At 35.2% G+C, this 14940-nt stretch overlaps 2 protein-coding genes across 2 annotated transcripts; one reads left to right on the top strand and one right to left on the bottom strand.

The window, feature by feature from the left end:
- Positions 1 to 4135: 4135 nt before the first annotated feature.
- On the bottom strand, positions 4136 to 4582 carry LOC131651283 (uncharacterized). Its single transcript, XM_058920955.1, has one exon. The coding sequence runs from the start codon at positions 4580 to 4582 to the stop codon at positions 4136 to 4138; it is 447 nt and encodes a 148-aa protein (XP_058776938.1).
- Positions 4583 to 10998: 6416 nt separating this feature from the next.
- LOC131648195 (vicilin-like seed storage protein At2g28490) lies at positions 10999 to 13031 on the top strand. The gene is made up of 4 exons (XM_058917974.1): positions 10999 to 11507; positions 11586 to 11666; positions 11791 to 12216; positions 12438 to 13031. Exons 1-4 carry the CDS (start codon positions 11016 to 11018, stop codon positions 12888 to 12890), a joined length of 1452 nt encoding a protein of 483 aa, XP_058773957.1. The 5' UTR covers positions 10999 to 11015; the 3' UTR covers positions 12891 to 13031.
- Positions 13032 to 14940: the final 1909 nt, after the last annotated feature.

Genomic DNA, 14940 nt, shown 5'->3' with positions numbered 1-14940 from the left:
CGGCCTAGATGAGGTATGCATATGAATGTGATATGAAAGCCAGTTGAGGAATAAATATGTGGGCAAATTTTGGGGTGCAACAATTGGGACGATGAGAAGGTGAATAACCTGAATTGTTGTCTTCCTGAGCGACCAAAAAAGTGGAATTGGCAGCGGTAACAGCCGTTCATTTTGCATGTGCCGTTTATTCTAAGACAACCATCGAGCGGGCTTTGTAAAAAGAGGGAAGAGTATCAGAATGACGGATTTGAGACCCGGCAGTAGCATAATGTCATACCCCAAAATTTGCCCATCTTATTTCTCTTAAATCAAACTCATATCAAAGTTCAAGACTCAAGGACACCCCTCATAAACAATGGTTTAAGGAATTAGAGTTTTGATTTCTCTGAAGAAAATCAATGAATCAAAGGTCCCAAGGCATTTCATATGGCTTATGATGTTTCAAACTACCCCCATGACAAAATCCAGGCTCTAATTCAAAGGATTGACCACTCAATTGCTCAAAAAGTCAACAGTCGACTAGTTTGACCTAAAAGTCAACTGTGGTCAAAGTACAGTCAAAACTCCTGATTTTTTGTCAACAACTTAATTTTGAAGTATCATTCACCATTTTATCAAGGATTGATCATGGTTCATCAAGAAAATATCAGAAATCAACAAATTCAAAAGTTTCTAAATTAGGGTTTTCATAGGAGAAAGTCAACTGAACTTTGACCAGCCATAACTCCTACATGGAACATCATAAATTTCCCATCCAAAGCTCATTTTGAATGAAATTGAATTCTCTACAACTTTGTCTCTCACATGCCAAGTCTAAAAATGCTTCATTTGGGAGATATGACTCAAAACATTATAGGTCCCTTTTGAAAATCAACCAAAAGTCATCTTTTTCAAAAGAGCACACAAGGAGCATGGAAAATTATTTTGACATGGGACCAAAAGCATTGATTATAGGACTCTTCAAGGTTTCTAAAAAGTCCAAGAACTTGAAAAAATGTTGAAATATGAAGAAATGGCAAGGTGCACAAGTTCACCTATGTTCAAGGGTATGCATGAAGAGAAAAGGTCCAAAACTCCAAATATTTCCAAATGGGCCTATATTCTTTTCATCCAATCTTCATCTTAAGCCCATGCACGTCCCAAAATATATCTTCCTATTTTATATTATTTTTATTAATTATTTTATGGTTTTTTATTCATTTAAATCATAATTTAATTATATAAATTAGTAAATTAATGAAAGATATGGTTTTGCTTTGATTTTAAGTCAAGAAATCAATCAATATACTCCTCCAAGTCAATCAAATTTCGTTCACATGGTTTGAGGTGCAAGAAAGATCAAATATTGGCCATAATTAGAAAGAAAAATCAATTTCCAAATCAAATTTTCCATGATTGATTCACAAGGATTTGGATCAATTTTATTGCCCTAATCCCATCTCCTATAAGTACTGAAACATTCCAGACCCCTAGGGGACGAAAAATCTGCAGCCAAATACAACCTTCAAGCTCTCAAAATCCTAGAAAAACTCAAACTCGGTTTTGGAGATTGGAGGCATTCCAAAGAATTTCAAGCCTTGCTATACGTTCCTGGGAATAAAGTGAAGCTGTTTGGACCATTACACGCAATCAACACCTCCAGAAATACCTCCTTTTAGCCACGGTATGTCGTTTTCGATTTGAGGTTGAATGCATTGATTCAGGCATAATTCATGGATTTCGTTTGCATAATATTGTTTATAATGCTTCTATGAGTGATTCTGGAAGTGTAATTGAATTTCTGTGCGTGTTTATGAATAATTGCCATGTTAGGGTTCTTGATTTAGATTTGGGGATTTTCGTTTTAGAAACTTTTAGGGCATGATAATGGTATAGGTGTGTTCGCATGAGGAAGACGAATATGAATCCGGTCTTGGATTTAATTTTCATGCACGTATGAGTACCTTTGTGATTCACATGGGTAATAAGTATGGTTCTTTTATAGCTAATCTGGTAAGAGCGCTGTAAAAGGCTCAGTTGCAGGTTTCAGTGGGGAGGATGATGAGTTGTCATCACCCTGTTGGCCAATTTGAATTTCGCGCGCAGGTCCCATAAAAATCCATGCATCGTATTTATTAAGCAAAGCGCGTTTAATATCAAACAACATAATTGGCACAGTTGGTAACTCAAGCATCCTGTTCACCCAAGGGGCACCGGTTCGATACCTGGCTCCCCATATATTTTTGTTGAATTATCATGTTTCCATATCCCACGCGTACTGGCTAAAGAAGACTACGGTGCACCCTCATATCAAGGCCTTAGGATCACACCAGAGTTGGATCCAACGCCTACAAACTTGCAGATCTACCATGGAATCTCAATGGACTATCACACAGGATCAGCTAAGTTTTTTTTCTATATTTTATTTTATTTTATTTATCTATTTAATTATATAAATTTTTTTTTTCCTATTTTTTTTTTATTTATTTTAATTATTTATTTACTTATATTTTATAATTATATATATATATATATATATATAATTTCATAGTTGTTTATATTTTGTCGAAAGTTCAATTTTTATCATTCTATTTAAAAATATTGTTATTAAAATAATCATTAGGGTTAGACATTTTGATCGAAATTTTATTTTTGCCGATAATTAATTAATTTGTTTTTTTTACTTATTCTATTAACCACAGTTAACTTGTGCCCTAATCAGGGTTTACAAGGATCATCCCTACACTAAATTTTTTTTCCTTTTTTCTTTGTGCAGTTTTTCAGGGTTACCATCAGGGTTCGTCCGACTACGCGCCACGCCAATCAAGAAGCTAAGTCCTGATTCTTTATTTATTTATTCATTTATTTTTGCCTTATAAAATAAATTAGGGTTTACTTTCAAATATCAATGAACTCCTCCTACACTCACCCTTTGTTGTTTATTCTTCCTTTACCAATTTTCATGGTTAACCAACCAGTCAAAGCTCGAATGTTCGGTAACCCTAAAATTCATTCTCTTTTAATTTCTTCTCTAATTATAATTTATGTCAGACCTATTACTCTACTTATCTTTATTGATTTTTCTCCCCCTCCCCATGGTTTATTATGTAACTGCTCCTGGACTGTATTGTGTGGCCTTGAAGGCACTTAACACTGTTTATATTATTCAACTGCGTGGTTAGTAATTTAGGGAGTGTAACCTCGAACTGAATTTAGAACAGCTAATTATAAGATAATTATTTGAATTAATCACGTGACTGTGCACCCACACACCTTTTATGGTAACCTCTCCTGTTGCCTATTGCCTGTTGCCTTGTTGCCTTGTGTTTTTCAGTGCAGAATAGCCAAGTCCCTCGAATACGAGGATGCCTCAGCAATGTTGCCCTCGGTTCATTCTTAAGATCATAAGTCCCAATGATGTTGCCTTTGATTCGCTAATATGATCTCGTCCCTCGAAGTTGCCTACGAAATGCTGAGGTGTCCTCTGTTTGCCTAATAATGATGGCTATTCTGATCCTTCCCTTAGACTACCTGCCCCTCTATGGCAGGGACAATCTTATGGCGAACTATAATTGCGACGACCCTTCAACCTCCAAATAAAAGGACTTCCTACCCTCCTATGGTATGGATAGCCCTGAAAGGCTAAAAGAACACTTTTACAAATATCAAGGTAATTTGCCCTTAATTGCATGCTCTGGTTTAAATTCCTTTTTCTACCCTTTTCTTAAAAAACTTCAATAAGGCTACGCTCATTTACGAGCTAAATTCCTCATTTTCTTCTTCTACATTTCTAAACTTTTGGTTTCAAAAAAAAGCAAAGCAATTAAGAGCCCATGGAAAACCATGGATGCAAAGGGTGCCTTACACCTTCCCTTTGTATAAATTACCTCCCTACTCAGTTTCTTTTAAAAAGGTTTTTTTCTGTTCTTTTAGCCTTTCATTAATTTGGATAAAATAAAAGTCGTTGGCGACTCTTACTTAACCACAACATTTCGATAAAGTCAGTTCACCGTATTACACATAATCATCAGAAAGATCGGAGACAAGTTGAAGCACCATTCGTTCGTTGGAAACAGGTGCACCGACATTAGAGAGTTGGTCGGAAAGAGACTTGATGTGTTGGCAGTATGATGAGGCATCAGAAAATTGTTCCATGCTAACTCTGGAAAATTCTTGCTCTAGGTAGAGCTCTTGAAGTTTTGTTATCAAAAAATATATCAAACAGGCGATCCCAGGCAAGTTGAGCGGTGGAGTCGTGTTCAATAATTGTATGAAGAAGATCAATGGATATAGTTCCATAAATCCATTGCAAAACAATGGCATCGAGGCGTTTCCATAGAGATGGGTCAATTTCTTTGAGAGAGGGTGATGAAGTGGAAACAATTGTTGATGGGGGGATGATATGGTTAAGAACTTCATATGATTGGGCATGTATTTTAAACAGTTCAGACCATGTATTGTATTGGATTTTCTCAATGTCAAGGGTGACTTTGATGAAATTTGTGATATTAGAAACAGTGAGTGCAGGATGAATAGGAGAGATGGTGGTTGGGATAGCATTTTGTTTGGATTTGGGAGAAGGAGGTGAAGGATTTTCGGCCATGATAATTACAGGAATTAGGGCCGACAGAAAAAAAAGAAATTGTTGTTTTTAGGAATCTAAACCTGCTCTTGATACCATAATAGAATAATGGAATTCCTGTCTGTTTTCATATCTCAGTAAAGTATATATACATAAGTATTTGAATCATATTGATTCAATAACAATAAAGCCTATTTAATTTACATAATGATATTACTAAAGATAGAGATTCACTAATAATATATCATATTCTATTTTTGCTAATAATATATTCTAATAGTGCCGTCTCACAAATACTCCCATATCTTCATCTATCAAAGATTAATCACTCGAGCCATCTTCACTGTCCATTACACAGAAAATGCTATTTTTCATTAAACTTCACATTGCTCAACATAAAGAGTTTTAGCTCATGGTGAGCAAAATAAACACGACACAAGTTTTCAATGTTAATATTTCTAAACACTTAATGAAGAGAAAATGAAAACCTAAGTGTAACACTTCTACACCTCGCAATCTTTTAATCACTTGGAGGCGAGTTCTACACGCCCGGTAGCTCATCACCTATTCAAGAGAGAAAGATGAAGTGATCTCTTCACTTCTGGTTTAAAATTTTTCTTCTCCAAATGAGATATTTTTCAAAGTTATTTCTCAAGTCTCCCAACTTCTGAACCTCCTCACATTTCATCAAAGTAGTCCTTTTATATCTTCCTCATTTTAAGTTTTAATTTTATCACTGTATCCTGGGCCTTATAATTATCCATTGGTTTATCCTAGGAAAATTAATATATTTCTTCTCCTTATCCTCTCGTAGAAATACAAGGTAGTATAATTTACCATGCAGGGGACAACAAGCCATGTGATAAACTTCAACATCCAACAACTTTTGCAGGTTTTATCTTGTAGTGTTTGATCTTATTCATCAAGTTTTCTTACTCAACTAGTGGTTTCTTCTTCATACTTATGGCCCATTTTCACAAATTATGAGAAACTTCACTCCTTACATCATCTTCTGGCTCTAAGGCCTGATAGGAAATGATGTTGAAGGGCTACTGCCTTCCTGTCGTGCCAAAACTTATCACCATAGTAGTCTTACACAAGTAACAAACACATAAAGTTCACAAAGGAGATAACCTAGTGTGCTCCGTGCTAATTAAGCTAAAAACACCAAAAACTACTTAAATAAACCTAATACAACTTTTTAACATCAATTAAAATTAAGTAGTAAGAGCTTAAACATCTCACAAATAATGAGTTATCAATGAGGCCACAATATTAAGGACAACCGTGAAAGGTTTGTCGAGAATGCAATTGTAGACGCTTTTGCAAGGGACTACAAGGACCTTTGATTCCATAGTCTGAACGTATGTTCCTTCTCTCACATATATCATTAATTCAATGTATACCCAAGGGTGAGTGGTTGTGTCGTTGAATGCTTGCAAGGATGGCTTTTCATATGAGCACACATTTTCATTCTTGAGGCCCATCTTTTCAAACAACTTAGAATACATTATGTCACAAGATCTTTCGCCATAGATGAGTATTTGTGACACATCGAAGTGGCCGTTATGGCCAGGAAGAAGATTGGTCTTTCTAGGGTTTTAGCTGAGGCACTTCCATCTTTCTTATGGATGTTTGCTTGGTGTGGTCCCCCAGTAATGGTTGCAATGTGTTGGCGCTTCCCCATTACTCGCTCCTTCATCTTTGCTAATGGTCCCATCACTAGTATCCATGGCATCCACAATCTTGGATAGGGATTTGTTCTTCAGAGACTCTTCTCTATCTCTCTTATTGCCTTTTCTATACCTAGAAAAATGATCTCTCTTTATCAAACGCTCAATGATATCTTGTAGCTGGATGCAGTCATTGGTGGTGTGTCCATGACTCTTGTGAAAGCAACAATATTTCATCTTGTCAATTCTGGAAGATTCTCTAATATGGAAGGTGCTTTTGATCTCGACCTTCCGAAATTTCGTGTTTTGTGCACTCCTGGTATATCTTTCATAATTACGGGTTCCAACACACGTATTCCTCCCTTCGTCTGTTGGAATATTTTTCGTATGACCGACTGGATCCTGCATGTGTTATGGTCTGGTTGTTAACATTTCTTCTACATTATGGGTCTCTCTGCGCCCTGATTTCTTCTTGAATGATTTATCTTGCATTAGGTCGTTCTCCAAGATCCAACACTTGAGGCCCTCATTATCTCATTCTACTTATAGAGCTACTTGCGTGAAATGGTCTATTTAACTCGGGGTATATTTGGATAACTCTATCAACACAAACCTCTGACTCACTTGATAACCATGTTTAGACATCATATTTCCCATGCATGTTGTATCTGAATAATGTAACACCCCATTTTCTAGAAACTATTTTACTTGATTTAATTGTATTTTTGTGGTGTTTCTTTAGTTATTCATGATGGTTAATTATATAAGTTAGGGAGTAGGGGTATGTGATCATGTGGTGAGGTATAAAGAGTAATTGGAGATTGTTAGAAAATCATTTAGAATTATTAAATAATAGCTTCTATGCGTTTTATTAATAAAATAATAAGGAAAATGAAATAATTAGAGGTGTAGAGATCTTAGGGGCATGATGGTACTTGTATGAGATTAAGTTGAGGGTAAAAGAGGTAAACTATATTTGAGGGATATTTATGAAGGGAATAAGGAAAAGAGTGATCATTTTACTGCATACATGAAATTGAGGAGAAGAAGAGAGTGCTAGAGCAAGAGGAGACTTGAGAAGAACATCCATCCATAGAGAAAGAAGAAGCCATTCTAGGAGAATTCTAAGGTAAATGTGGGTAATGGTTCTCAATTATGATTTATACGAGGGAATGGTAGAATAGGGTTTTAGTTCTTTTTAGATTGATCCCTAAATCCAAATGTCACCCCGTTCGAGGCATTGGAAAGCTAACTCAATTAGCCATCAAATGGAATTAGTCTCATGGGCTCAACATGTCGTGACAACATGCATAATTCATGAGAATTATGCGTACTTATCTATGTTATCTTGTAATGATATTTATGATGTTGAAAATGTTAATTATAACTGGATAACAATGTAAATGTTGTTGATGTTATAATAAAATAACATGATTACAAGTTTATGAATATACCTATGTTGAGTGGCTGAAGTTGAAGTTATTATTGATTGTAGTAATACTTATTGATGTTTGCATATGGTAAATGATGTTGTATGATGAATTGATGAAGATGTTGTTGATCATGTTATTATGATGATATTGTGATGATGTCTTAACGATATTGCATGTCCAAATATATACATGCTATGTTGATGATGATTATGTTGCTGAGGACACACTTGACTAACTGAGGTTGAGCGTATGTGTGTTACTGCATGGTGAGAGTCCATGCATCCATGATGTTATAACTTTGGTTTTGTTTATGAAGTGGCCTCGTTTCCTATGGTGATGGTTCGAGTGCGAGTAGCTAAAGTTCCTTGTTCGGGAATTTTAGTGAAGCGTTACCTATGGTGATGGTAACGATTTTTTGTGTACTCCGGTTCCAAGAGGAAATATATCCTATGGTGGGGATCATGGGGGGGGGGATGAACTAGTTGTTCAGAATTTGTACCACATGCATTTAAGTCATTGTCCCTACATTAACATTCTATGTGACATTGCATATGTTGATTGATGATATACGATGTGGTGATTAACGATGATTACTATGTGATTATGTGTGAACTATTTATTATGAATAAAGGTGTGAGTATATGTTGTATTGATGTTGTTGATTTGTAGACTATATTTGTTGAAGTTTACTTTTCTCTTGTGTTGTTTATGATTGATTATTATTATTACTCACCCCTTTTGTTTGAATGTTGCCTCCACGTGGGTAACATGCACATACTCAAGAGTAGACTCCAAGGAAGTAAGTGGAAGCTAGCTATTGAAGCTTGTTTCAGTTTATCATTTTAAGTAGTAAGGATCCTACTCTAATTCATGTAAATTGGGTTGGGTTGACGCTTGGCTTTTTTATTTCTTTTGTTGAGTATTTTGCAGCATTTGCTATTAATTTCATGGTGATACTCTAAGATGTTGAATTGAGTGTTGATGACACTTATCTTTTGTTAATGTTATGAATGTTAGAGTTTAAGACTCAATCTTAATTGTGGAAGTATTAATTGAATTTTTATAATGAATCTGTTGCGTTGTTTTTTCTATAAGTACTTGAATCAAATCAGATATATTGGATGTCTTGTAGCATCCCAGGTATAAAATGTGTAGTTTAATTGTTACTATGTTAACTTGTGTTACGGAGCAGGATGATTGTGATGTTTTATGAAGTGTGACACCCTTGTGGTTATGTTTACATGATTAAATTAATCGTTAATTTCGTGGGGTTTGGAAGGGTGTTACAGATAACACTATCTGTACAAACCCTTAACTCAACTATAAGCTTTATAATTAAATGATAGTGAATTGGTTGAACCATGTTCTCTTTACACCAAATACGTCAAAAGTTAACATAAAACTATATATCACACGTAATACCGGTTATCATACATAAGTTGGTTGATAAAACAAGATATCCATATGACATTCCTATAGAAAATTAACAAATGTGATAAATTACTACTAAAAATGTTTACAAGAATAAACATGGTCTATAAAAGAGTTTAACTATCGAGTTTGGCGCAAACCCTTGTTTCTCTAATGTCTCATATACTAATGTGGACCCCGTTCCTCTAATAGCATCGCTGGTATGGTATCCCACTGGGGATGCTTTCTTGAAACTCTCCTCTACTGATGGCAATTTCTCGAATAGTGACAACATGAAGGCATCTGGGAAACACATCCATAGAATATTCTACCTTATCTTGTTCTTCCTATAAGAACTTTTGATGAGCTGGCATTGGGGGATCTCTCTCTGATGTTGGTGTCATATGCATGTAGGAAACACTACAATACCATTGGATTTAACCTTATATTGTACTCTATGGACTAGTATATGGCACATTTAGTACATACTCAGGTACCAAATGCTCATGGTACTATGCAAATATCCCATCAATATATATACAGATACCTTGTAAATATTCGAACTTGCTTAATACCTGCTTAGGTAGATCTTAGTACATAATTTGAGACCCACAAACTCATCAACTAGAGGACCATATGATATTCACTAAAGGTCGCGTCCGATGGTGCTTATGACATGGTTTAAAACAAATATCTTCCGCTTGTATGTGGTCAATTGTGTGTCTGTACGACTCAGTCGCCAAATTCTCCTTGTGTGGATTAATCAGGCAGACACGAGGCAATTATTCGTCATAGTCGATAATAATTTGCCTCCCAGAGATTCTAGGAAAATGTTGGAGGATTCGTGGCCGAAAAATGATTCAGGCAGAAATCATTAATATCTACGTAAATAAATTTCCAAAATGATATAATTTAATAAGCTATATGAATGTATGTTACTTGAAAGAGACAGTTGTTTCATGCCATTTGTCTTGTCTTCCAATGACCCGCTTCATCTAGTTTGGAGTACATGCGAACCAAACAAGATACTTCCCAATTAGACTAATGAGTCCTCCCAAGGTTTATAAAAGTAATTAATATAGACAAAATTCACCCTAAAAGTTTAAGCTTTCTCTCCACAAACTAATGCGATGCAAGCTGAAATAATCGTCCATCCTTGATAAATAAGGGTATCTCTTTTATTTTCAAAAGTTAGTGAATGTAGGGGGAAAATGGAGTGCATGTTATATTAATGGTTTCTCGAGATTTTATCATTCAGATGATGTGTCCGAATATTATTTTTCAGAACAATTCATTTGAACATTTGAAACGTACTAGATAATATTGTACTCTCCCCGTCCCACAATGACTGACTCATTTGGAATAAAATTATGTCCCAAAATAAATGACTCATTTCAATTTTTAATACATTTTTTTCAATTCTACCCTCTAATAAAAAGTTCATCATTCTCAATACATGATAAAGGTACTACAGTAAAAACAATATTCTCTCCTTTATTTTTTTACACTTTTCTTAATATGTATGAAATAATATGTTAGGTTACTCATTATGGGACGGAAGAAGTATATAGTACGTCGGAAAGATAATATTGTATAAGTATAACATGTTGGTTGATGAACTTCTTCTAGCTAATTGAAAATTAATTTTTTGGACAATAGTTAGTTGTACTAAAAACATTTTTAAAAAAAAAATTGCAAATGGGTACGCAAGGCATCAATTTTTGAAATAGTAGAAGTTTTCAATCATAAGACTTTGTCTGTCCTTGATCTAATATTTCTCTCCAAAAGAACACAATACATGGACAACAAGATCCTAAATTTCTACATGTCTGACACATGTCTCTCCCAAAACTCTCTTTCTCCTATATAATAAACTCTCCTTGTCCTTCCTTTTCACTCAAGCAAGCTTCAAAACTGTAAGCAACAAGCCAAGACACTATGGCAAACAGAGCGACTCTTTTGATCATGCTACTTATTCTTTGTCATGGCGTGTCCATGACAATGGGGTTATGGGGAACAGAAACACAAGATAAAGAAAATGGCTCACATTCGAAGCACGAAAAACTGTTCTTGTTGCAAAACTCCAAGCGTTTGGTGAAGACAGATGCCGGGGAGATGAGTGTGTTACATAGCTATGGTGGAAGAATTTCTGAGAGACCACTGCATATTGGTTTCATTACTATGGAACCAAGCTCTCTCTTTGTTCCTCAATATCTTGACTCCACTCTCATCTTGTTTGTTAGTTCAGGAGAAGCAAAGGTGGGATTCATATATGATGATGAATTGGCTGAGAGTGAATTGAAGAAGGGAGATGTGTATCAAATTCCAGCTGGTTCGACGTTCTATTTGTCGAATACCGGAGATAGTCAAACTCTGCAGATTATTTGCAGCATTGATCCATCAGAGAGTTTGGGAGTAGGCATTTTCCAGGTATATGTGAAAACAAATTAATATCTTTATATATAATTTGATTAACATTCTTGCTAATCTGTTAATATATGTTTGTAGTCTTTCTATATTGGAGGAGGTTCCAATCCAGTTTCAGTACTTTCCGGATTCCATCCTCGAATCCTCGAAGCTGCTTTTAATGTAAGCCAACAAAGAAATTACCAATGTCACTAAGTATCTGTGTTGTGTTCGATGTTCGTGTCTGTGTTTGTGTTTGTGGTTAACAATGAACTTGATACATGGTTAACAATGAACTTGATGACAGGTATCAGGAGTAGAGTTGGGGAGATTCTTCACAAGGCGACACGATGGACCAATTGTGCATGTTGGTGATTCACATGCCAAGGCTTCAAGTTTATGGACCAAATTCCTTCAACTAAAAGAGGATGAGAAATTGCATCACATGAAGAAAATGATGCAAGATCAAGACGATGAAGAAGAAAAGGATGATGCTGAAGTTAAGCAGAAAACAAGTTGGTCTTGGAGGAAGCTATTGGTATCTGTATTTAGCAATGAGATGCAAAAGAAGAAAGCAGACCATGATACCCATAAATCTCCTCACTCTTGCAACCTTTATGATAGACAAGCAGATTTTGAAAATAGTTACGGTTCAAGCGTTACTCTAGACGGTTCCGATTACTCTCCACTCAAATCTTCTGGAGTTGGCATTTATCACGTCAATCTCAAACCGGTACGTAAGCCTAATATTGTTTAATAGTTATTTACATGTGCAGTCACAATCTCGTTACTGCATGCAGTCTGCCGCATCTGGACCAAATGGTCTAGCCATTTGGTCCATATGTGGCTGAGTATTTACGGTCACATTGCATACAATTCAAATCTTATTCACACTTTTTAAAATAAATTTCCATGACCACGAGTTGGATAGCGACATGACGGTTCTTATTGCAGGGATCAATGATGACACCGCACGTAAACCCTAGGGCGACCGAGTATGGCGTAGTGATGAAAGGCTCAGGTAGAATCCAAATATTGTTTCCAAATGGAAGCAATGCAATGGACACAGAAATAAAAGAAGGAGATGTTTTCTTCGTACCAAGATACTTTCCATTCTGTCAAATAGCATCAAGCAATGAACAACTAGATTTCTTCGGATTCACCACTTCTTCCAAGAAGAACAAGCCACAGTTTTTGGTAGGTGCTTCATCACTTATGAAGACCATGATGGGACCTGAGCTTGCAGCAGCTTTTGGAGTGAGTGAGGATACGATGAAAAACATCCTTAATGCACAACATGAGGCTGTTATTCTACCAACCCCATGGACTAAACATGAACAACAGAGTTATGATAACAAAATGGATTTGTTGAAGATTCTTCCAAATATAGAAACAATCATGACATGATTATGGCGATTGGATTTTTGTTTTTGGTTTTTTGGTAGAGTCTTGTTGCTTTTGTTTTTGTTCATTATAATAAGTTTTCTTTTTGGAGATCTTGATCATGTTATTATGGGAATAATGAATAAGACAAATGCTTCGATTTAATTTTTTTAATTATTCTTTCTCTTTATATGCTATAACTGTTGGATTATATCTATAAGAATTGGATTAAAGATTATTAACTGAAGGTAAGAAATAGGTTGATCAACAGTAAAAAGAAAGAAATGTAGCTTCACACAAGAAAAAAGGGAATTGAGAGAAAGGTGTTTGATTAGAAAGAATTGGTAATTATAAAACTGAGGATGATGATTATTTATAGCATGAGCTATTTCTAACAACTTATAACCATTATAACTTCCTCACGTAACAAATTTAACTAATTCCTAACAAATACAACAGTAGCTTGTGAATCAAGAAATTGACTTAAACTAATAATAAATTATTTATAAACACACCACTCTCTTTGACGTACTTATAGTCTTTCGAATTTAACTTAACTGTCAAGATTTTGATCGTTACGGAAATTATGTTGTTATTGCTTTTTAGTGCCTTGTTCCTTCCTTGTCTAGAACTTAATTGCAAGACCAGCTTTTATGGCCTTTACTGTTACGGGTGTATATCATTACTGTCACTCACACCTTGTTTTTCTATATGCGTCTCCATTGTATAATGGCAAAATACCCTTTTTGATCCCGTAACTTTATCTCGGGTCCATTTTAGTTCCTTAATTTTTAAAAAGACCATTTTGATCCTTTAACTATTAAAATAGAGACACATAAGTCCTTTCCGTCAATTTTCCTCTAACGTCTGTTTATGTTTGTAGACATGGAAGCTGAGTTGGCAAATGCACTTTGTCTTCCTTATTTCCACTGTCTTCTACAGTGCTCATCATCCCCAATCTCTCTGGTTTTCCATGTTGGTAACTATGAGTTGAATACAGGTTCGTATTTCCACTCTCTTCTATAGTGCGAACCATCCCCAATCTCTCTCTTCGATTTTCACACGTTAGTATCTCAACCAAAAGCTTTATCAATTTCAGATACAAATTTTCATTAGCAACTATGCTCTGTGTAGTATACTGCAAATGTTTTGTTAATTTGTGAATTTAAGTATTTGTAACTAGCAACTAATTTAGTTGAGAGAGAACTGCATTATTCAAACATTAAACTGTGCAGAAATCCAATTTTCGAAGATTAATCCGAGTTCAACTGGTAGGCTCGGGAAGAGGTGTTTCACACGGATATAGAAACTTGAGAAGGTATCAAACTCAAACATACGTTACTTAGATTTTCTTTGGTTTATAATAAAAACAAAATGATTGACAAAGTTAGTCTAAACGCGTTCCCATTATTTACTTAAACTTTACATACACCTAACTAACACACACCATCCATATTCTTCTTACTTGCTAAATGGAATAGATCAGTCGGTGAATTCGTGCAAATTTATCTTCTATTATGTTAATAATATTTCTCTACACATAATGTCTTATCTAAATAATTTATTTTATTCACTCAACTATATCATTAATGTACTAAAGTCACCTAAAGGTAAGCTAATCCTTCTCTATATGGTGAGAAAATGAAAGTTACATAACATTGTATTAAATAAAATAAAGTTAGAATTTAAATAGGTAGAAAGCTTTTGGATCTTTTTCTTTGAAAGTCACCACAATTATTAACAGGGTATGAGATTTTACCTTTCTCTATTTAGTTGGAGGAAGTTGTTCAAGTAGCTCCATTATTGATACTTACATTTCTCTATGTGGTTGTTTTTTATAGGAGCTGAGAAGGTTTGATGTTGTTTTCTACCAGTGGTAGTAACAACATATGAACCATTATTTTAGTTAAAAGAAAACATTGCAGTCAAACAAAGAAAAAAATGAAACCTAGATTGGTAGCAGGTAGAAGGCCGGCGGAGGTTTGCAACGCGGAGGAGTAATGACGGTAGAGAGGGTGGCTAGTCGGCGTCAGGAGAATAGGAGGGTTCGGTGGAGTTCTGTTATTTGATGCAT

This window comes from Vicia villosa, linkage group LG2 (genome assembly GCF_029867415.1).
Source record: "Vicia villosa cultivar HV-30 ecotype Madison, WI linkage group LG2, Vvil1.0, whole genome shotgun sequence".
NCBI lineage: Eukaryota > Viridiplantae > Streptophyta > Magnoliopsida > Fabales > Fabaceae > Vicia > Vicia villosa.
The sequence above is the reverse complement of the archived record's forward strand: the minus strand, read 5'-3'. Positions and strand labels throughout refer to the sequence as shown.